The 21,539-nt window shown below is 46.9% G+C and overlaps 1 protein-coding gene across 4 annotated transcripts in view; it reads right to left on the reverse strand.

Annotated features, from left to right (window-relative positions):
- The window catches only part of slc37a2 (solute carrier family 37 member 2), a 103,575-nt gene extending 82,437 nt beyond the window's left edge, over positions 1 to 21,138 (reverse strand). For 2 of the 4 annotated variants that reach the window (XM_072486748.1, XM_072486746.1), the window contains exon 1: positions 20,682 to 21,138. In XM_072486748.1, coding sequence (XP_072342849.1) covers positions 20,682 to 20,743 — 62 coding nt within the window. In that variant the 5' untranslated portion in view covers positions 20,744 to 21,138. The remainder of the gene's footprint in view (positions 1 to 20,681) is intronic. The other 2 variants (XM_072486750.1, XM_072486749.1) reach the window with 1 other exon arrangement.
- Between the last annotated feature and the right edge of the window lie 401 nt (positions 21,139 to 21,539).

The following is a 21,539-nucleotide window of genomic DNA, read 5'->3' on the forward strand; positions in this document are numbered from 1 at the left end:
AGGTTGCAGGTTTAGACAAGCATGTAATGATTTGAACAAGAGGACGAGAATCATTGAAACAGGCTCTGTTGAAGATAAAATTCAAAGCACACTTCCCACTGGTTTGGCAATAATGATATTAATTTCTGACACTTAAGCATTCTCCTGAGATTTGATGGCTCATTTGTTTCAGTCATCGTCCAAGAAACTATTCTTTATATGGGCTAAGGGAAAGCAGCCAATGCATTTAATGATTCAAATTCAAGCACTTCTCTACAGAATCCCTACAGTGCAGAATCGCCGTCGAGTCGGCATCAACCCTCCAAAAGAGCACTCCATCTAGGTTCACTCTCCTGCCCTGTCCCCGTAACCCCACCTAACCTGCACATCCGTGAACGGAGGGGAAACCGGAGCTCCAGGATGAAACCCATGTGGATACAGAATGTGCAAACCGCACACAGTCACCCAAGGCTGGAATTGAACCTGGATCCCTGGCACTGAAGCAGCAGTGCGAACCATTGTGCCACCCTCACTGAATTCATATCAAAAATCATGTCAGTACTACAAAACAAAGGTAATTAAGGGATTTATATTTGTATGGGTAAGCATTAGAAATTAAGGTCCAGTTTTAAAAGTGTGTTTAATTTAATGTTTCTGTGCCTGGAAGGATAAGACCTATAATTAGATTCATGCTAGACAGGTGTTTGTATGTGCAGGGATTGGGTAAGTTCTAACAGTGTTTCTTTGGTGCTTTGAGAGAGCTATGGTGTGAAGAATAAATAACAGTGGGGGCATTGCTTACAACATGGACCATTACCCAGAGTGAAGGGCTTTCCTTTTAATTTTAACTAGAAGCCAGGGCAGTTGTGACAGGTCACTGGGGAGTGAGCAACTCTCCGCCAGGAGAAGCTGGACAGGGCAAGGAACCTGGAGAAAGGAAATGATGCAAGATTCCCAAGGAACAAATTACAGTCCAGATAACTAGGGAATTGGGATATAAAGTTCAGCCCTGGAGTTAAACAGAATAGATTACTATGAGAGTTGAAATGATGTGGAGATGCCACTGTTGGACTGGGGTGCGCACAGTAAGGACTCTTACAACACCAGGTTTGTTTCGAATCACTAGCTTTCCACAAACATATAGATAAAGGCAATGATGCAAGATGCTGCCTTTGCAGGTAATTTAAGTCTTTACAGTTCCAGTCGCACGTCTGGACCTGTAAAGACTTAAAATACCTGCAAAGACTCACATTCAAAGTATCTTGCATCATTGACTTTGTCTATATACGTGTTTGTGGAACACACATCTTCACCCACCTGAAGAAGGAGCTGTGCTCCGAAAGCTAGTGATTCGAAACAAACCTGTTGGACTTTAACCTGGTATTGCAAGACTTCTTAGAGTTGAAAGGCATTGGATTGAGAGAGTTCAGAAATGTATCTGCAGTAGTGCTAAGATTTGCGAGATATCATTTGAAATAATTGAGCAAATCAGTGGTTGGATCTCAGAAGCCTTTATAAAGACAAAGAAATCCTGGACTGGATTCACTATTGCTGTAGAGTCAATGCAGTTTTAAAGTGTCATTTGGAAAACCTGGGCTGGATTCGGAATGTAAACCACCAAGGGAACGCAGGAGAGAAGATGATCTTGTGACAATCATCTAGCAAGATTCTAAAGAGACATTCAGTCACTTGGGGTTCAGAGTAGAGAATGTATTTGACCACTGTCATTATGTGCACTTAAAAAAGGGACCGTTAAGAAGACCAATGTGCTTTGTGACCCACGTTAATCTTTTTGTGCATTTGTTACGGTGAGGGAGAGTATCATAATCCAAGTTAACATTTAATAAATGTTTCTTGTTAAAACTAATGAGCAATCCGGTGACTCTGTTCCTCTACATTTTATGCAACAAAAAGCTCAAAAAGATACGGTCTTGTGAGCCAGGGTTCCATTCTGGGATCTTCCCGGTCCAGCTGCATCAACTGGGATTGCAACAGTTTATGCAGGGAGACTATGGGTACAGCTAGGACAGTTGCGTGTAGTAGCTTAGCCTATACACAAGGGCTCTTTTTACTAAAAGTCAATTATCAAAAACTAAAATTTATCCTGCAGACACCATGTAAAAACAGAGGATAAAGAGCTCGAAGCTAATGTTAAAACCAAAAAGTCCCTTTGAAAAACAACAACGCCCAGAAACTACAGAAGGTGGCGAGCCACAAATTGAAAAATCACAGGAGCAACATAAATGGAGAGGAGAGACGGAGACAAAGACCGTACTGGGAAAGTCAGTCATGCCTCACTGACAGCAGTCTCATCTAGGTCAGAGGCTGAGCGGGATGAGTTCAAGTCCCCCCTCAACAGACAATAATTTCAGTAAATGGCAGTGCAGCGATGAGAGACTTCTGCAAGGTCAATAGTGCAGTCGTTCGGAGGAGGGCATAGTCTCAGTAAGGGGTCACCTATTTAAGACAGATTGGGAGGTCGAGGGTAGTAGGAGGTAGAGGGTAGTGAATCTGAAATTCTTTACCGCAGAGGTTTGTAGAGACTGGGTCATTAAACAAGGCAGAGGCCGACAGATTAAGGGAATCAAGGGCTGTGGGGATAAGGCGGGAAAGTGGGGTGGAGGATCATATCCGATCAGTCATGATATTATTAAACGGCTGAGCAGACTTGATGGGTCAAAAGGCCTACTTCTGCTCCTGCATCTTATGGTCCTGGCTACCATTTAACCTTCAATCAGCTTGGTCAACCAACATTTATCTCCCTCAGCCAACATCACAAATAGAACTTTTAAAAAAATTCATTCAGGGAATGTGGGCTTCCCTGGAGAGGGCAGCATTTACTGCCCATTCCCAAGTGCCCTTGAGAAGGTGCTTCCTGGAGAGGGCAGGATTTACTGCCCATCCCCAGTGCCCTCGAGAAGGTGCTTCCCTGGAGAGGGCAGGATTTACTGCCCATCCCCAGTGCCCTCAAGAAGGGGCTTCCTGGAGAGGGCAGGATTTACTGCCCATCCCCAGTGCCCTCAAGAAGGGGCTTCCCTGGAGAGGGCAGGATTTACTGCCCATCCCCAGTGCCCTCGAGAAGGTGCTTCCCTGGAGAGGGCAGGATTTACTGCCCATCCCCAGTGCCCTCAAGAAGGGGCTTCCTGGAGGGGGCAGGATTTACTGCCCATCCCCAGTGCCCTCAAGAAGGGGCTTCCCTGGAGAGGGCAGGATTTACTGCCCATCCCCAAGTGCCCTTGAGAAGGTGGCGGTTTATTTTGTTGCACAACCTGGTAGTCACCCAAATGTTTTCTCTCCCTAATTAATTACTACTCATTGAAGGACCCACATACCCTCTCTCTGCTCCCAACCCACTTGACGCTCCCCACTGTGCAACTGATCTTACAGCACTCCCTCAGGACTGCCCATTAGCCTAGATTGGCATGGTCTGGATTCGAACTTGAACCCACAACCTTCTGATTCAGAGCCATGTGTCTTACCACCAAGTCACAGCTGACACCTACATTGTTCCGAGACAGTAAAGCAATGTAGAAACCTGAACCCAAAGCAGAGACCACCCCTTATACTGCAATTTTTGAATCAGTTATGGAACCCCTATTTTTACAATCTTTCTCCATCCACACAAGTCCAGTTGAATGTGGTTTCCATGGCAACATTTGAAATTCCCTGGTCACATGGTTTTAGAAAAGAAATCAACAACTGAAAACAAAATTCACCTGCTAAAACTTTGGAAGAGGTTTGCTGACATAAGATAAGGCGGGGGGGGGGGGGGGGCGGGGGGGGCGGGGGGGGGGGAAGTGAATGTTTCCTGGTCACCCAACCAAAGATAGGTGTGAACTTGGGGACGTTGCCATTTCGTTTGACAAGTTTCCATTTCCGATACTTAGGGATTCAGATAGCCCGTGATTGGGACCAACTTTGAAAACTGAATTTCACAAGTCTGGTAAATAAGGTTTTAAAGCAGATTTGGAACAATCTCCCTCTGTCCTTGGCTGGCAGAATCCAACTGGCAAAAATGAATGTCCTGCCTCGATACTTTTATCCAAATCTTTTTTTCTGGGAATAAGAGAGTCTGATGTCAACATTCATTTGGGCTGAAAAACAGTCCTCCAGAAGGAGCCACAGTCAGCAGGCTTAGCACTACTGAATTTTTTGTATTGTTATTGGGCAGCAAACACTGAAAAGGTGCTAAGATGGTATGAAAATTCAAAGGAGATGTGGGTGCAAATGGAGTCAGGCTCCTGAGATTAGGGGCATTGGTAACCCACTGCCGTACCCTTTTCTCCTGGTAAATATTCTAAAAAATCCAGTGGTAACATCCACATTAAAAATACAGAGACAGTTTCGGCAACCCAGATGTATCAAATCTGATGCCAATGTACCCAAACACGATGAAACTGGAAGCAAATTCCAAAATTGGGAGAAGAAAGGGATTATTGTAATAGAAGATTTGTTTGTGGAGAACCACAAGTTAACAAAATTTGGACTTATCTGCAGGTACATGAATTCGCAAAAAAGATTTTTTTCTTTCCAGGTAATACCACCTTCGTTATTGGGAAGAATATTATTATAGGGGAAAAAAGGAAAAAATACTTCTGGGATTTAATAGGAGACATATTGCAGAGGATGCTACATTCTTACTTGGTATCAAATGAACTAGTGGGTTTTTGGGTCTCCTTCATCAGCACCATGTTGGCCATTCAACAAATTAAACTGAATCCCTGACCTCCAATGACCATATTTGGGGTTTCAGATCTACTAGAGTTGAAGACCAGGGCAGGAGATGATTTCTAGCATTCGCCATCCTGCTCGCAGGCAGACATGGAAAGGGACTTCTCCACCCAATGCCTCACTATGGCTTGGAGATCTTAATTGAATTTTTTAATCTTGGAAAAAAAGTTAGATGTACCACAAAGAGATCAATGGACAAATTTTACTGTAGATGGCAACCATTCATAGGATTTGTTGTTTATTATTAAAAAGGGAGGGAAGGGAATTTATTGCTATTCTGGTTATTCTTTGTATTAAGCACAGAGCAAATCAGACTGTTGACTCAGGGGGAAGCACATACAGCTCACTCTTCCAGCTATGACTCCAACACCTGACCCATTCTGCATCACAAGTTGATACTAAACTGACCACTTGGTGCAACTTTAGCAACTGAGATTCAGGTTTGTAGTCCTGTGCGAACTTCTCCTTTCATTCCACAAGAGGAGTTAATGGTCAATTTACTATTTGTATTATCATGGTGTTGCAGATCACTCACTCACTGGCGGATGAGGCAAGAGGAAAAGCTTTTTTTGCCGGGGTGAAGTGAGGGAAGCAACATTCAATATCAGCAGTTTCAGTTCTTTTTCAAAAAAAGGCCAAAAATATTATGATGCATGTTTCAACCTGCAATGATTGACAGGGCCCAGCTCAAAGCTGCATTCAAATCACAATGGTGACATGACAGCCTGCATGGCAGCATGGGAGTAGCAGCTGCATTTTAGGTGGCTCTCCGCAATACTTGGGTCTTGTCAATTTCGAAAAGAATTTCTGCAGTCAGTTCGGAGACCCGGCAGAACAAAAACAGCTCGGAATCAAGGGATGTCGAAATACACATCGCAGAGGAGCGGAGGTGTGAATGAAATTCAGGCGCCGAGACGGGGCAAGGACACAGATGGCAGGGGAAGTGGCCATGCCCATCACCCTCAATAGGATGGCGGCAAGAAATCTGTTGGGAGATGGATGAACATTTCCAGAGTCATAGCTTTAGTCTATGGTGGAGGAGGCTTTGGGCCTGGTCAGGGAGCAGCTGAACAAGACGACCACAGGGAACTTCTCAAACACAAATACCGACTCGTGTCATTGGAGGCTGAAAAGGCAATCGTCGATGACAGGAATACAGACCTCAAGGGGAGACTGGATTATATGGAGAACATGGTCCTGGTGCATAAACCGGAGGCTGCTGGGCCTACGAGAGGGGGTTGAGGGCTCAAGATCGACTCAATACTTTGCTGCAATGTTCTCTCAGCTGTTGAGCGGCAACTTGCTGTGCCGGAGCTGGATAGGGTGCACAGGGCCTCAAGGCAGAAGCCACAACCAAAATGAGCCAACATGAATGGTGATCATTTGGTTTCACAGCTTCGAAAAGGCGCAGGTCCTGGAATGGTGCAAGAAAGCCCAAAACAAACCGAGACGGTAACTTGGTAAGAATTTAACCAAGACATGGCATGGAATTGGCAAAACGAAAGGCAGCCTTCAATAAGGTGAAGACATCCTGTTCAATCAAGGAGCGTGGTTTGGGGTGGTGTACCCAGCAAAACTAAGAGTCACGTTTAACTTCTATATTGTATTTTGAATCTCCATAGCAGGCGGAGGACTTGATCAGAGGACTGGGCATTGGATAGTTGGGGTTTTACTATTTTAATGTTCACGTTGTTATGGGTGGAGTTGGGGTAATGGTAGGGATGTTTGGATTGGGGGCGTTTCCTCCATTCTGTTTTCATGATTATCCTTCTGCCTGGGCTTAGTAGTTGTTGGGACGGTTTGGGGGCAGGATGGTCTTCCCTTAGTTTAAGATTTTTGCTTAATATGGGTGGGGGAAATAGGATTAGTTGGGAGGGACGAGCTTGGGTTAGAAATTAAAAGTGATGGCTAAGGAATGGGTAGGGCCCGAGGGGGTGTGGTTACCTCCCCAGCACTAGAAAGTAGGCTAGTTAGCAGAAATCAAGTGGGGGATGGGGCTGAGACTTGGTCGGGCTAGTTTGGTTAGGTTTGATGGGTATGGGATTTTTCTCTAATCCAGCATTTAGGTGGCACAGATCACTATCTTAGGTGGGCCTGTAGCCTGGGAATCATTGGTGAAGCCAACTAGAGGCTGGGAGGGGGGGGGGGGGGTTGAAAGATGCATGACCCCTGATAAAGGGGGTCACCTGGATTATGTGGCACCTGGGTGGCACAGTCCAAAAAGAGCATGGGTTTGTGCTCATTTTTTGATGTTTCTCCAGGAGACCCACATGGGGCCAGGTGCCACATAACTGGACCCGGGCCCCCGGGAGGCCATATTCGGGGTGTCGGACCAGCCAGGGTTGGAAACTGGTGCGGAGGTGGATGTTGCAGCCTTTGCCTCGTTGATCGCCCGAAGGTGGATCCTGATGGGTTGGACAGCAACCTCTCCACCCTGTGCCCTGGCGTGGCGGGGGGAACTGTTGGAATTCTTGACTCTTGAGAAGGTTAAGGGGGGGGGGGGGTGCTTGAGAAGGGGGGGGGGGGGGGGGGGTGCTGCTAATCACGTTCATATGTTTTGGCCCTGTCCAAAGCTAGAGGATTACTGAAAGGGAGGTTTTTAGGGTAATTTCTAAAGTGGTGCACGTGAAACTGGACCCGGGCCCCCGGGAGGCCATATTCGGGGTGTCGGACCAGCCAGGGTTGGAAACTGGTGCGGAGGTGGATGTTGCAGCCTTTGCCTCGTTGATCGCCCGAAGGTGGATCCTGATGGGTTGGACAGCAACCTCTCCACCCTGTGCCCTGGCGTGGCGGGGGGGAACTGTTGGAATTCTTGACTCTTGAGAAGGTTAAGTTTGAACTGAGGGGAAGGATGGAGGGGTTCTACAATTCATGGGCATTATTCATTATGCACTTTCAAGAACTGAATAACTAATATTAGTTGGGATGGGTGGGTGGGAGGGAGGGGGGTCGGTGTGTGTTAATGGCGACTGTGTGATCCCCAATTCCTTGTCATTTGTTTGTGTGAACATGCGGGCTAATGTTTGGGGTTTGCTGGGAGGATGGGATCGTAATTGATATGGGGATTGCCATATTTGTTACAGATTATTGTTTATTGTTGGTGGGTGTAAATTTGGGAGAAAATGTGAAAAAGGAGAATAAAAACAATAAATAAATAATAATTCTGGGGGTGGGCTGCTACATACTTGCAATCATCTAATCATCTCAACCTCTATCATCTATCAGATTTTCCTGTTCCCTCCCTGCATCAAGCTCGACATGTGCCTTGACAGGTATAATTTCTCCCCTAATTGCTAACTTCAGTGTTTCCCATAGTATTGAGGGTGAGACTTCCCCAATATCAATAATCAAAATATAATCCTGGATAGCCTCTGAGATCCTTGCACAAAACCCGATGTCTGCCAGCAAACCCCCATCCAACTGTCATCCCTTGCAATGCCTTGGGTCTCGTGTGCAGCTCATGTTCCCCTCCCATAATCTGATGAGCATCCTGATCTGGTATTACTGCCAGCAGCCATTTCATGGACATTGTACTGTCCCAATTCGGGGGGTATACATTCACCAACACCACCTGTTTCCCTTCTACCCCCCTTTACTATAATATACCGCCTGTCGCATCTGCTTTAATATAATCTTTATTATTGTCACAAGTAGGCTTGCATTAATACTGTGCATAAGTTTAATATTACCAAATCTGAATGAAACCAGACACTTTTTTTTTTATTAACGAGGATCTTTTTTTTTCATCCACCCCGAGCCCTGCTATCGAACCCTGAATTATAAACTAGGCTCACTCAAACCTTCTGAAGAGTCAAGAATTCCAACAGTTCCCCCCGCCACGCCAGGGCACAGGGTGGAGAGGTTGCTGTCCAACCCATCAGGATCCACCTTCGGGCGATCAACGAGGCAAAGGCTGCAACATCCACCTCCGCACCAGTTTCCAACCCTGGCTGGTCCGACACCCCGAATATGGCCTCCCGGGGGCCCGGGTCCAGTTTCACGTGCACCACTTTAGAAATTACCCTAAAAACCTCCCTTTCAGTAATCCTCTAGCTTTGGACAGGGCCAAAACATATGAACGTGATTAGCAGCACCCCCCCCCCCCCCCCCCACGCAACGTTCACACACATCTTCTACTCCTTCAAAGAATCGGCTCATTCTCACCCTCGTGAGGTGTGCTCCGTATACCACCTTCAGCTGTATCAGCCCCAACCTCGAGCACGAGGTGGAGGCATTCACTCTCCAGAGCACCTCACACCAGAACCCCTCCTCCATGTCCTCTCCCAACTCTTCCTCCCACTTTGCTTTGATCCCTTCCAGTGGTGTCTTCTCCTCTTCCAAAATAGCTCCCTAAACCGCCAACACTACCCCCTACTCCAGTCCCTGTCATCAGCACCTCCTCCAGCAATGTGGAGGCCGGCTCCTCTGGGAAGCACGGTATCTCCTTTCTGGCAAAATCGTGAACCTGCATGTATCTAAACACTCCCCCTCCAGTCCATACTTTGCTTCCAGCTCCTTCAATCCTGCAAATCGACCCCCAAGAAACAAATCTGTTAGCGTCTTAATTCCCTTCTCCTCCCATTTCTGAAAATTTCAATCCCACTTCCCTGGCTCAAATCGGTGGTTCCCCCAAATCGGCATGTCCCTTGACCCTGCCCCCAACCCAAAGTGTTGGCGAAACTGCCTCCAAATTCTCAATGAAGCTATTATTACCGGGCTCCCCGAGTATTTCTCCGGGGCCATCGGGAGCAGCGCTGTTGCCAGTGCTTTCAGCCCCGACCCCTTGCACAAACCCGCCTCCATTCTGAACCATTGGGAATCAACCCCTCTGACCCAGCTCCGCACCCTTTTTCACATTCGCCGCCCACAAGTAATACATCGGGCTCGGACGTCCCAAACCCCCCGCCTGCCTTCCCCTCTGTAACAGCACCTTTCTAACTCTGGCCACCTTCCCTCCCCATATGAACGACGTAATCCTTCCCTTAATCTCTCTGAAAAAAGCCTTTGGCAGGAAAATCGGTAGGCATTGAAAAATAAACAGAAACCACGGCAACACGTTCATTTTAACCACCTGTACCCGACCCGCCAGTGAGAGAGGGAAACCATCCCATCTTGCCAGATCAGCTTTCACTCTCTCCACCAAACTAGAAAAGTTGCACCTGCGGAGCCCCCCCCCCCCCCCCCCCCGCCACCCACTGCCGGGCAACCTGCCCCCCCCCCAGGTACCTAAAGTGAGTCCCTGCCCTACGGAATTGCAGCCCCCCCCCCCCCCCCCCATCCAAGGCACCACAAAATACTCACTCTTGTCTAGATTTAGTTTGTACCCCGAGAAAGACCCAAACACTCAAAGCAGCTCCAATATTCCCCCAATCGACACACACTGCTCCGACACATATAACAGCAAGTCGTCGGCATACAAGGACACCCTGTGCTCTATCCCCACCCCGCACTATTCCTTTCCATACTCCCAAAACTTCTTAATGCAATGGCCAATGGCTCAAACGCAAGTGCAAACAGCGGGGGGGGGGGGGGGGGGGGGGGGGGGGCATAGAGAGAAAAGTTCAATTGCTTCACAGCTCCAGGGTCCCAGGTTCGATTCCGGCTTGGGTCACTGTCAGTGCGGAGTCTGCACTTTCTCCCCGTGCGCATGTGGGTTTCCTCCGGGTGCTCCGGTTTCCGCCCACAGTCCAAAGATGTGCAGGTTAGGTGGATTTGCCATGATAAATTGCCCTGTGTGTCCAAAATTGCCCTTAGTGTTGGGTGGGGTTACTGGGTTATGGGGACAGGGTGGAGGTGTTGACCTTGGATAGGGTGCTCTTTCCAAGAGCCGGTGCAGACTCCATGGGCCGAATGGCCTCCTTCTGCACTGTAAATTCTATGATTAAAAAAATATGGGATCAGAGATGCTGATGTGTTTAGGGAGTGGAGGAAAGGGATTTGGAGAAGAAGGTGGGGACCGAGGGTCGGTTTGCTAGCCTGGGGGAATTGAAAGAAAAATATGGACTTACAGAAGTTGATGGGTTCAGATACCTCCAAAGTGTGTAGCTGGGTCTAAGTACTTCTCTGCCTATCCAGTGAAGCAAGACTTTTACCTTGCTCAAGAGGATCTCATCCTGCTCGGGCCAGGAGGTAGCCAATATCCGACCTCCATATACCAGTGAATAGTGAGGGAGGAGACATGCTCGGTTGATGGCATGAAGGCAAATTGGGTGGAGGAACTGGGGCCAATCATTCAAAGGGGCGGTGCAGATTCGATGGGCGGAATGGCCTTCTTCTGCACAGTAAATGCCATGATTTGGGAGGTGGTGGTTTGGAGTGAGGTACTGAGGGTGAACTCAAACCTGTCCTGTGTGAGGCAGAGTCTCATGAGTCGTTTTTTTTGAAGGGGTGGTTGATAGAAGTGTTCGGGGGGGCCGCCACACGCACATGTTCTGGGCTTCTTGAGGTCCTTTCTTGAGACTGTCGGCAAACCTGAACATTTTGTGCCAGAACGCCGGACAGGGGCAGATGTCCTGCCCTTTGCCTCACTGGTGGCAAGGAGGCAGATCCTGTTGGGCTGGAGCAACACCAAGCGTGGCTGGGTGACAACGTTTTTGCACCTTGAGAAGGTGAAGTTTACAGTAGAGGGTTTTACCATAGAGGCAACCATTTATAAAGTACTTTTAAGAGCTGATCACTGTTAGCCATTGGGGGGACTCGGTTAACCAAGTTATACTGTTGAAGGGGGAGGGAGGGGGTTCTTGCTGTGTTATTGTATGCTTTGTATTAAAATTGCTAAAAAAAAAATTAAAAAAAAGTAAAATATTTTCCAAAATTAAAATCACAGCGACGACACTGCTGTCAAATGGTATTGTGTCACAGACCAATGGTGGCAGATTTACAGTTAGCGTGTCCCTGTGCTCACCTTCATATCCGGGCTCCCCCCAAAGGCCAGAGTTACAAATTCACAAATTGATCAGTGCCTTGTAAAAAGGTCTATGAATAACTGCCTTGCTGAAATCCAAGGATGCTAAATATTGCGATGCAAGGAGAGTAAAGAAAACTTGCCTTTACTGTCTGCAATTAAAACACTTTCAGGATTTACCTTTTCTTTGGTTTGTTTCCTGAATGTGATCCCCTCAAAGCTCCTCACTCAATATGATCCCCTCCAATCTGCTCAGTGATTCCTCCAGTCACTATTTCATCAAATCCGTTAGTTCCTTCTTTCTCATTGGTCCAGATCTACGCTAAGTAACCACTTCAAAACACAACATACTTTGCTCATCTGTTCACTTAAATGAGAACACTTTAGACCCAAACCCAGTGACCTACTTGTAGATCCGCTTTCTCAATAGGATCCCAGAGACTGACACAATGAAACCCCCTATCTAAATTAGGTCTCACATGAGTTCCCTCCAAGCAGTTCTGAATCAGATCCCCTCCAAACCCAGCCCCCTCCTCTCTCAGGCCCTCTCAGATTCGCACTGTCAAAAGAGAGCGCATCAGACAATGCGGAGCAGAAAGGTGTCTCACAAGGATTTGCTTCCCGAGACAGCTACAAGTGCAATAGTCATAGGGGAATCTATAGTCAAGGGCACAGATAGGCGCTTCTGTGGACGTGAAAGAGACTCCAGGATGGTATGTTGCGTCCCTGGTGCCAGGGTCCAAGATGTTACAGAACGGGTAGCGGTCATCCAGAAGGGCCTCCCTGAAGGGCAAACAGGCAGAGGTCATGGTACATATTGGTACTAACGACATAAGCAGGAAGGGGGATGAGGTCCTGTTCAGGGAGCTAGGCAAAAAGTTAAAAGACAGGATCTCAAGGGTTGTAATCTCAGGATTACTCCCCGTGCCAATGAGGCTAGAAATTGGAAGATAGAGCAGTTAAAAGCTAAACAGCTGGTGCAGGAGGGAGGGTTTCAGTCATCTGGAACACTGGGAGCTCTTCTGGGGCAGGTGTGACCTGTATAAGAAGGACAGGTTGCATCTAAACTGGAGAGGCATAAATAACCTGGCTGCGAGGTTTGCTAGTGTCACACGGGAGGGTTTAAACTAGTATGGCAGGGGGGGCGGGTACCGGAGCAATAGGTCAGAAGGTGAAAAAATTGAGGGAGAACTAGGAAATAGGGCCACTATGGCTCGGAGGAAGAGCAGACAGGGGGATGTTGTTGAAAACAGCGGGACTGGTGGCCTGAAGTACATATGTTTTAATGCAAGAAGTATAACAGGCAAGGCAGATAAAGAGCATGGATTAGTACTTGGAACTATGATGTTGTTGCCATTAGAGAGACCTGGTTGATGGAAGGTCAGGATTGGCAGCTAAACATTCCAGAATTTTGATGTTTCAGGTGGGATAGAGGGGGATGTAAAAAGGGGTGGAGGAATTGCGCTACTGGTTAAGGAGAATATCACAGCAGTACTGCAGGAGGACACCTCAAGAGGGCAGCGAGGCTATATGGGTAGAGATCCGGAAAAAGAAGGGTGCAGTCACAATGTTGGGGGTTTACGACAGGCCTCCCAACAGCCAGCGGGATAGAGGAGCAGATCGGTAGACAGGAGTAAAAGCAACAGGGTTGTTGTGTTGGGAGACTTTAACTTCCCCAATATGGACTGGGACTCACTTAGTGCTAGGGTTTTGGATGGGGCAGAGTTTGTAAGGAGCATCCAGGAGGGCTTCTTAAAACAACACGTAGATAGCCCAACTAGGGAAGGGGCTGTACTGGACCTGGGGAATGAGCCAGGCAAAGTGGTAGAAGTTGCAGTCGGGGAGCATTTTGGGAACAGTGACCACAATTCAGTAAGTTTTAAAGTGCTGGTGGACAAGGATAAGAGTGGTCCTAGGGTGAACGTGCTAAATTTGGGGAAGGCTAATTATAACAGTATTAGGCAGGAACTGAAGAACATAGATTGGGAGCGGATGTTTGAGGGGAAATCAACATCTGACATGTGGGATGCTTTCAAATGTCAGTTGAACGGAATTCAGGACCGACATGTTCCTGTGAGGAAGAAGGATAAATATGGCAAATTTCATGATCCTTGGATAACTAAAGATATTGTAGGCCTCGTCAATAAGAAAGAGGAGGCATTTGTCAGGGCTAGAAGGCTGGGAACAGAAAGCCTGTGAGGAATATAAGGAAAGTAGGAAGGAACTTGAGCAAGGAGTCAGGAGGGCTAGAAGAGGTCACGAAAGGTCATTGGCAAATAGGGTTAAGGAAAATCCCAAGGCTTTTTACACATACATAAAAAGCAAGAGGGTAACCAGGGAAAGGGTTGGCCCACTGAAGGACAGGGGAAGGAATCTATGTGTGGAGCCAGAGGAAGTGGCCGAGGTACTAAATGAATACTTTGCATCAGTATTCACCAAAGAGAAGGGAATTGGTGGATGTTGAGTCTGGAGAAGGGCGTGTAGATAGCCTAGGTCACATTATGATCCAAAAAGGCAAGGTGTTGGGCATCTTGAAAAATATTAAGGTGGATAAGTCCCCAGGGCCTGTTGGGATCTACCCCAGAATACTGAAGAAGGCAAGAGAGGAAATTGCTGAGGCCTCGACAGAAATCTTTGGATCCTAATTGTCTTCAAGTGATGTCCCGAAGGACTGGAGAATAGCCAATGTTGTTCCTTTGTTTAAGAAGGTTAGCAAGGATAATCCAGGGAACTACAGGCCGGTGAGCCTTACGTCAGTGGTAGGGAAATTACTGGAGAGAAATCTTCGAGACAGGATCTACTCCCATTTGGAAGCAAGTGGTCGTATTAGCGAGAGGCAGCACGGTTTAGTGAAGGGGAAGTCGTGTCTCACTAACTTCATAAGAGTTTTTCGAGGAGATCACAAAGATGATTGATGCAGGTAGGGCAGTGGATGTTGACCATATGGACTTCAGCAAGGCCTTTGACAAGGTCCCTCATGGCAGACTGGTACAAAAAGGTGAAGTCACACAAGATCAGAGGTGAGCTGGCAAGATGGATACAGAACTGGCTAGGTCATAGAAGGCAGAGAGTAGCAATGGAAGGGTGCTTTTCTGATTGGAGGGCTATGACTCCTGGTGTTCCACAGGGATCAGTGCTGGGACCTTTGCTGTTTGTAGTATATATAAATGATTTGGAGGAAAATGTAACTGGTCTGATTAGTAAGTTTGCAGATGACACAAAGGTTGGTGGAATTGCGGATAGCGATGAGGACTGTCAGAGGATACAGCAGGATTTAGATCGTTTGGAGATTTGGGTGGCGAGATGGCAGATGGCGTTTAATCCGGACAAATGGGAGGTAATGCATTTTGGAAGGTCGAATACAGGTAGGGAATATACAGTGAATGGTAGAACCCTCAAGAGTATTGACAATCAGAGAGATCTTGGTGTACAGGTCCACATGTCACTGAAAAGGGCAACACAGGTGGAGAAGGTAGTCAAGGAGGCATACGGCATGCTTGCCTTCATTGGTCAGCGCATGGAGTATAAAAATTGGCAAGTCATGTTGCAGCTGTATAGAACCTTAGTTAGGCCACAATTGGGAGTATAGTGTTCAATTCTGGTCGCCACACTACCAGAAGGATGGAGGCTTTAGAGAGGGTGCAGAAGAGATTTACCAGGATGTTGTCTGGTATGGAGGACATTAGCTATGAGAGGTTGAATAGACTTGTTTATTCTCACTGGAATGAAGGAAGTTGAGGGGCGACCTGATAGAGGTCTACAAAATTATGAGGGGCATAGACAGAGTGGATAGTCAGAGACTTTTCCCCAGGGTAGAGGGGTCAATTACCAGGGGGCATAGGTTTAAGGTGCGAGGGGCAAGGATTAGAGTAGATGTAAGAGGCAAGTTTTTTTTTAATTTTTAATTTTTATTTTTTTTATTAACACAGAGGGTAGTGGGTGCCTGGAATTCGCTGCCGGAGGAGGTGGTGGAAGCAGGGATGACGGCGACGTACAAGGGGCATCTTGACAAATACATGAATAGAATGGGAATAGAGGGATACGGACCCCGGAAGTGTAGAAGATTTTAGTTTAGATAGGCAGCATGGTCAGCACATGCTTGGAGGGCCGAAGGGCCTGTTCCTGTGCTTGTCTTTGTTCTTTGTGATGAATCCATAGTCAAGCAAGAAACTTAAAATTCCCTCCCAGAATTACTTGGGGATCTACTCATCTTCCAATCCACAAATCTGACAGATAATTCTCTGCCATTTTTGCTACCTTGACTCCAATTTCATCAAACACGTCTTTCCCTCCACAGCCTTTCAGCATTCCAAAGTGACCATGCCCACTGCCACACCTTATTTTTAAACAGTGGCCCTTAGCTCTTGTTTCTCTGACAAGGGGGAAAATGTCCTCTCCGCAGCTATCCTGTGAATACTCCTCAGGATTTTAAAGGTTTCGATCAAGTCACCTCTCAACTCCTCTAAACTCCAGTGGATACAAACCAAACCTCTCCAACCTTTCCTCATAAGACAACCCACTCATACCTGCCACCTCTCTCAACTGTACTTCCTTGCTCCCAATTGGATGAAAGTTAAGTTTGCGTCAAATGTTCCAACCCAAGCATCTAGCCCTAAAGTATCCTAAGGTGGAATATTGGACAAGGTCAAGGAACAGCAGAAGTCAAGATTTCCCCGTGGTCACACCTCGGGGAGCTCTTTCACCGTCCAACAAGGCTGCTATTTGAAAAATGGGTAAAGCTATTCAGCCAATTACAGGCCCAATCTATCAGCAACAAATGCTTGGTGGAATCAGCCTGCGATTGGCTGAATAGTTTCACTGCATTTGTCAAACAGAGCAGTTAGTCAAGGCTGCACGGGAAGCTGGAACGTCAGTTTAAATTGACACTCTGGGACCTAGTCTTCTTTTGCCATATCTCGCAGTCAGGTTCAAGGAGGAAATTCTATTTGGTTCTGCAAATTCAGAGGAGGGAATGTTTTTAAATCTCATTCATTTTTCCCCTCAGGGTAGGGCTGTGCCAGGGCACAAGTGTGTTTCATTGTTAATCTACTCTTGCCACAATCGCCAGAATCTGGCGTCATGACTGTCCAAACTAACTTTAGCAAATCAGAACGAGACTTCCTCCCAAAAAGGGAGCTGCACGCTGCTGGAGAGGCAGTCTTCATTCACCGGAGGAAGGAGTAGCGCCCCGAAAGCTAGTGATTCGAAACAAACCTGTTGGACTTTAACCTGGTGTTGTAAGACTTCTTACTGTGCTCACCCCAGTCCAACGCCAGCATCTCCACATCCTTAACAAGAAGACTGGGCACAGCTACATGTCACACTATACCACTAACTTTCTGCCAAGAACCTTTATCTTACTTGCACCATTGCAACCAATGTCTGAAAATTACAGGAGCCGACTAGCACTGACAGCTAATAGCATCACTAAGTCCCCACAACTCTCCAGCTGGTTTACCCCACCCCAAAATATCCGTCAACCATTCAATGGATGACAAACAGTTACGAGGGGAGGGGATTTTAGCTAGCCAGTAATTATTAGCTCAGTGGGCTAGACAGCTAGTTTGTGATGCAGAACAAGGCCAGCAGCGCAGGTTCAATTCCTGTACCAGCTGAGAATTCTGAATTCTCCCCGTGTGTACCCGAACAGGTGCTGGAATGTGGCAACTGGGGGCTTTTCACAGTAACTTCATTGTAGTGTTAATGGAAGCCTACTTGTGACAATAAAGATTATTTAACAATTTCTGCCAGGGTCAAGTAGGGGAGATGAGATTTTATAGCTGATTAAAAAAATATATATTTAAATGCTGGACGAGTTAATGGGCTGAATACAGAATTATTTCCACTAATCCCTCTAGTCAAACCCCCCCAAATGATCATCAAGAACAAAGTAGAGAAATTTCTCCAGTGCTGTTGGAAGTGTGAAACTATCAAGAGAGAAGGTTAACACAGACTATTGCATCGCACACAAGAGGGAAAAAGTGGTCAATATTTGAAGAAGATGGCAGCACATGGTTGCCCGAAGATAGTGGGGTTGGTAGTGGATTCTTCAGGCAGACCCAATGGACTAAGTAGTCACTGCCGGTGCTTGAAGTGTCTTTAGCTCCATACTGCTGGCTACCCTGACAGAGCCGGGTTAGTTAAAAGGTTGAACCATGATACCACATCAGGAAGGCCCCAACTTTCCAGTCCCCCCCCCACCCAACGCCTGTGGTGACATGACAAAGAAAAGAAAAAAAAAAAAGCAGATCTTGGGAGGAGCACCTGAACAAACATCTGTACAGAATCCAGTGTTATTTGGGTGAACAGGCAGCCTCTTTTGGTGCTGTTACACATCTGGCCATCAGAAAGGCAACCAGCCAGGCCTGAATAATAGTTACTGGGCCAGCAATCCAGAGACCCTGATTAAATGTTCTGGGGTGCAGGTTCAAATCCCACCATGGCAGCTGGTGGAATTTACACTCCAGTTATAAATCTGGAATTGAAAACTGTTCTCAGTAATAGTGACCAAACTATCAATTGTACCAAATAATTTTCAAATCCTCTCTGGCCACAGGAGAGGTGTCTTAGAGAGGACAGATAATGTGGCACTGTTATTCAAGAATGGAAAACGTAGGAAATTACAGGCCAGTGAGTCTAACTTCAGCAGTAGGGAAATTACAAATTTGAAAGAATTTTGCGAGATGGTGACTAGATGTGTAGATGAGGGCAGTGCAATTGATGTAGACTAGATGGACTACAGCAAGGCTTTTGACAAGGTCTTGCATGAGAGATTAGTCAAGAAGACAAGATCCTTGGATCCAAAGTTGATTTGGTGGCAGGTGTTCTTCAAAAAGGTTGTTTTTGGTGACTAGAACACCCAGTGGTGTTCCGCAGGGATTGGTGCTTGACCCCTTGCTGTTGTTAATCTACCTTAACGATCTGGATGTGTTGATCAGCACGTTCGCAGATCACAATAAATTGGTGGAGAAGGAAAACCCTGCAGGACATTATAGACAGTTGGTCAGATGGGCAGAACAGTGGCAAATAGAATTTAATCCTGAAAAGTGTGGAGCAATGTATTTTGGGAGGACAAACAAGGCAAGGAAATATACATTGAATGGTAGGAATCTAGGAAGCACAGAGGTGTGTATGTTCCTATATCCCTGAAGACAGAAGGACAGGTGGATAAGGTGGTTAAGAAAGAAAATGGGATATGTGCCTTTATTAGCAGAGGCATAGAATACAAGAACAGAGAGGTTATGATGGGGCTATATAAAACACTGGTTAGAACACAGCTGGAGTACTGTGCGCAGTTCTGGTTGCCACACTGTAGGAAAAAAAGTGATTGCACTGGAGAGGGTGATGAGGAGATTCACCAGGGTGGCACAGTAGTTAGTGTCACACAGTGTCAAAGACCCAGGTTCAATTCCAACCTTCTCCCCAGTGTGTGGTGGGTTTCCACCCAGTACAAAGATGTGCAAGTGAAGTGGATTGGCCCCTTCAGTTAAACTGCCCCTTCGTGTCCAGAAGGATAGATGGAGTTACAAGGCTATGGGGATAGGGTGGGAGCATGGGCCTTCTAAATGCACTTTTGAAGGGTTGGTGCAGACTCGACAGGTCGAATAGCCTCCTTCTGTACTGTAGTGATTCTATGATTCCTGGGTTGAGCGTGGCAGCTATCAAGAGACCAGACAGGCAGACATTGTTTTCCTTAGAGCAGATGTCATTGGCGTATAAAACCATGAAGGGCATATATGGGGTTGGAGGAACTTCTCTCTTTAGCAGGGGTAACAACCAAGGGGCCTAATTTAAGGTAAGGAGCAGGAGGTTTAGATGGGGTGTGAGGAAAAGTGGTTGGAACTGAAACTCACTGTCCGAAAGGTCAGTAGAGGCAGGAACCCGCAACATTTTAGAAGAGCACTTGGAACAATATGCTACATACCAAGTGCTGGAAAATGGAATTAGAGTAGATATATGCCTGATGGCCAGGACAGACACGATGGGCTGAAGGATCTCATTCCATGCTGTAAAAGCTCTGGACTCTAAACCCATCTGGTTTTTGAACATCCATCAGAGAAGGCAATCTGACATGGCAACCTATTCGGGTCTACAATGTGACTCCAGATCCACAGCAAAACCAGCAGGGCTGGTTTAGCTCAGTGGGCTAGACAGCTGGTTTGTGATGCAGAACAAGGCCAGCAGCACAGGTTCAATTCCTGTACCAGCTGAGAATTCTGAATTCTCCCACGTACCCAAACAAGTGCTGGAATGTGGAGATTGGGGGATTTTCACAGTAACTTCATTGCAGTGTTAATGTATGCCTACTTGTGACAATAAAGATTTATTTAAAAAATAATAAAACCTTAACTGCCCTAAATGTTTCGTTCAAGGACAAGCAAATTCTGGCTTACCAGCAATATCCCACATCCCATGAAGGTGTGTGTGTGTCAATAGATACTGTGTAGTTTTACTTGATTATCTGTAGAGATCAGGAAGAATCCGTGACGTGGAACCCAACTTCCCGTACCAGCCTCCCCAAACAGGCACGGGAATGTGGCGACTAGGGGCTTTTCACAGTAACTTCATTTGAAGCCGACTTGTGACAATAAGCGGTTTTCATTTTTATTTTCACATGAAGCAAACTGAACAGGAGAAAACCATGGTGACACTTATTCCACAGTAACAGTGGGAGAGGAAAATAGGATTAGAACCAGGAAAAAAAGTGGGGCCGGGGTGGGTGGAAAAGGTAAAGGTGCTGAACAGCAAGCAATGGGCGGCAAGGTGGACACTCGGGAAGAGCAGCAAGTCCGCTTTGCAGACAAAGGGTCACAGTCTGGGGACCAATTCTAACCTGAAGGACCCTCTCAGCAGGAAAGTGTTTCAGAGAGGGAGCTCTAGGCAGTGGGGCAGCCACACAATCGAGAACAGTAGAGCTTTCTTTGTCCTGCTTTGTAAAGAACACTCTCAAGCCGAGTAAAAGCGGCTTGTTGCCTCTAACTAAGGAATGACACCGGCTCGGTTACCAGGTAGCGCACACACACACTTCCAGCGGACACCCACAACCTATAATCACCCACCCACTTACCAATTGTCCCTGGAAAACGCCTGGATACAGCGAATCCCTGGAGGCACCGTAGCCCGAGCCATGATCCACCCGGGGATACGCGCTTTCAAACGGAAATAAAAGCGCGACAATTTCCGCAACGGCTGCCAGTCTCTCGCCCAAGAAGGTTCAGCAATCGCCCCGGCGTCGGCAGAACGATCCTGAGGGCTCCGTGATTGAAGGCTGGAATGGGGAGATCCGCTTTAAAACTCTGGTGGGATCCATACGGCCCCGGTGATGTAACAAATTGCTCGGGACGAATGTAGCCAACCGCAGGTCAGGGGAACAAAATGTTGTATTTTCGGACGGAGGGAAAGCTTCCGGGGACTGAATTGCAATTCAATCACATGAATCCAGTCATTGGAGAACAGGGCTGATAGGGCGAGTCATAAGCAGCAGCCGGGATTGCAGATTTTCCACCGACATGTGACCCAGCTGAAACTGACGACAGGAAAAAACGTAGCCAATGAAACTGACGAGCCTGCCGCCCCCGGACTGGTTGGAGTTGAGGCTGCAGTGGAAACAAACACAATCTCACACTGTCCCCATCACCATCACAGCCATTGGTCGCTGCGTGCACTTTATTGTGCTTTAATCACTGAGTGACGGTAAAACTCGATGATCTCATTCATCTGAAATTATTCAACCGAGGAGAATGCGACTGATTTCCTTCAACTCCGAGTTACTTTGTAACCGACCTGCCAATTTAATGAACGAAAAAGATTTTAATGGTTTCCTAGAATCATAGTCGACCGTTCGTATACAGCAGCTCTCCAATTGGTCTCATTTGCCTGCTCTATCCCCCACAGACTTGCACACACACCGAGCACTACAGCCCCC

The sequence above is a fragment of the Scyliorhinus torazame genome, chromosome 21, assembly GCF_047496885.1.
Source record: "Scyliorhinus torazame isolate Kashiwa2021f chromosome 21, sScyTor2.1, whole genome shotgun sequence".
In the NCBI taxonomy this organism is placed as follows: Eukaryota; Metazoa; Chordata; class Chondrichthyes; order Carcharhiniformes; family Scyliorhinidae; genus Scyliorhinus; species Scyliorhinus torazame.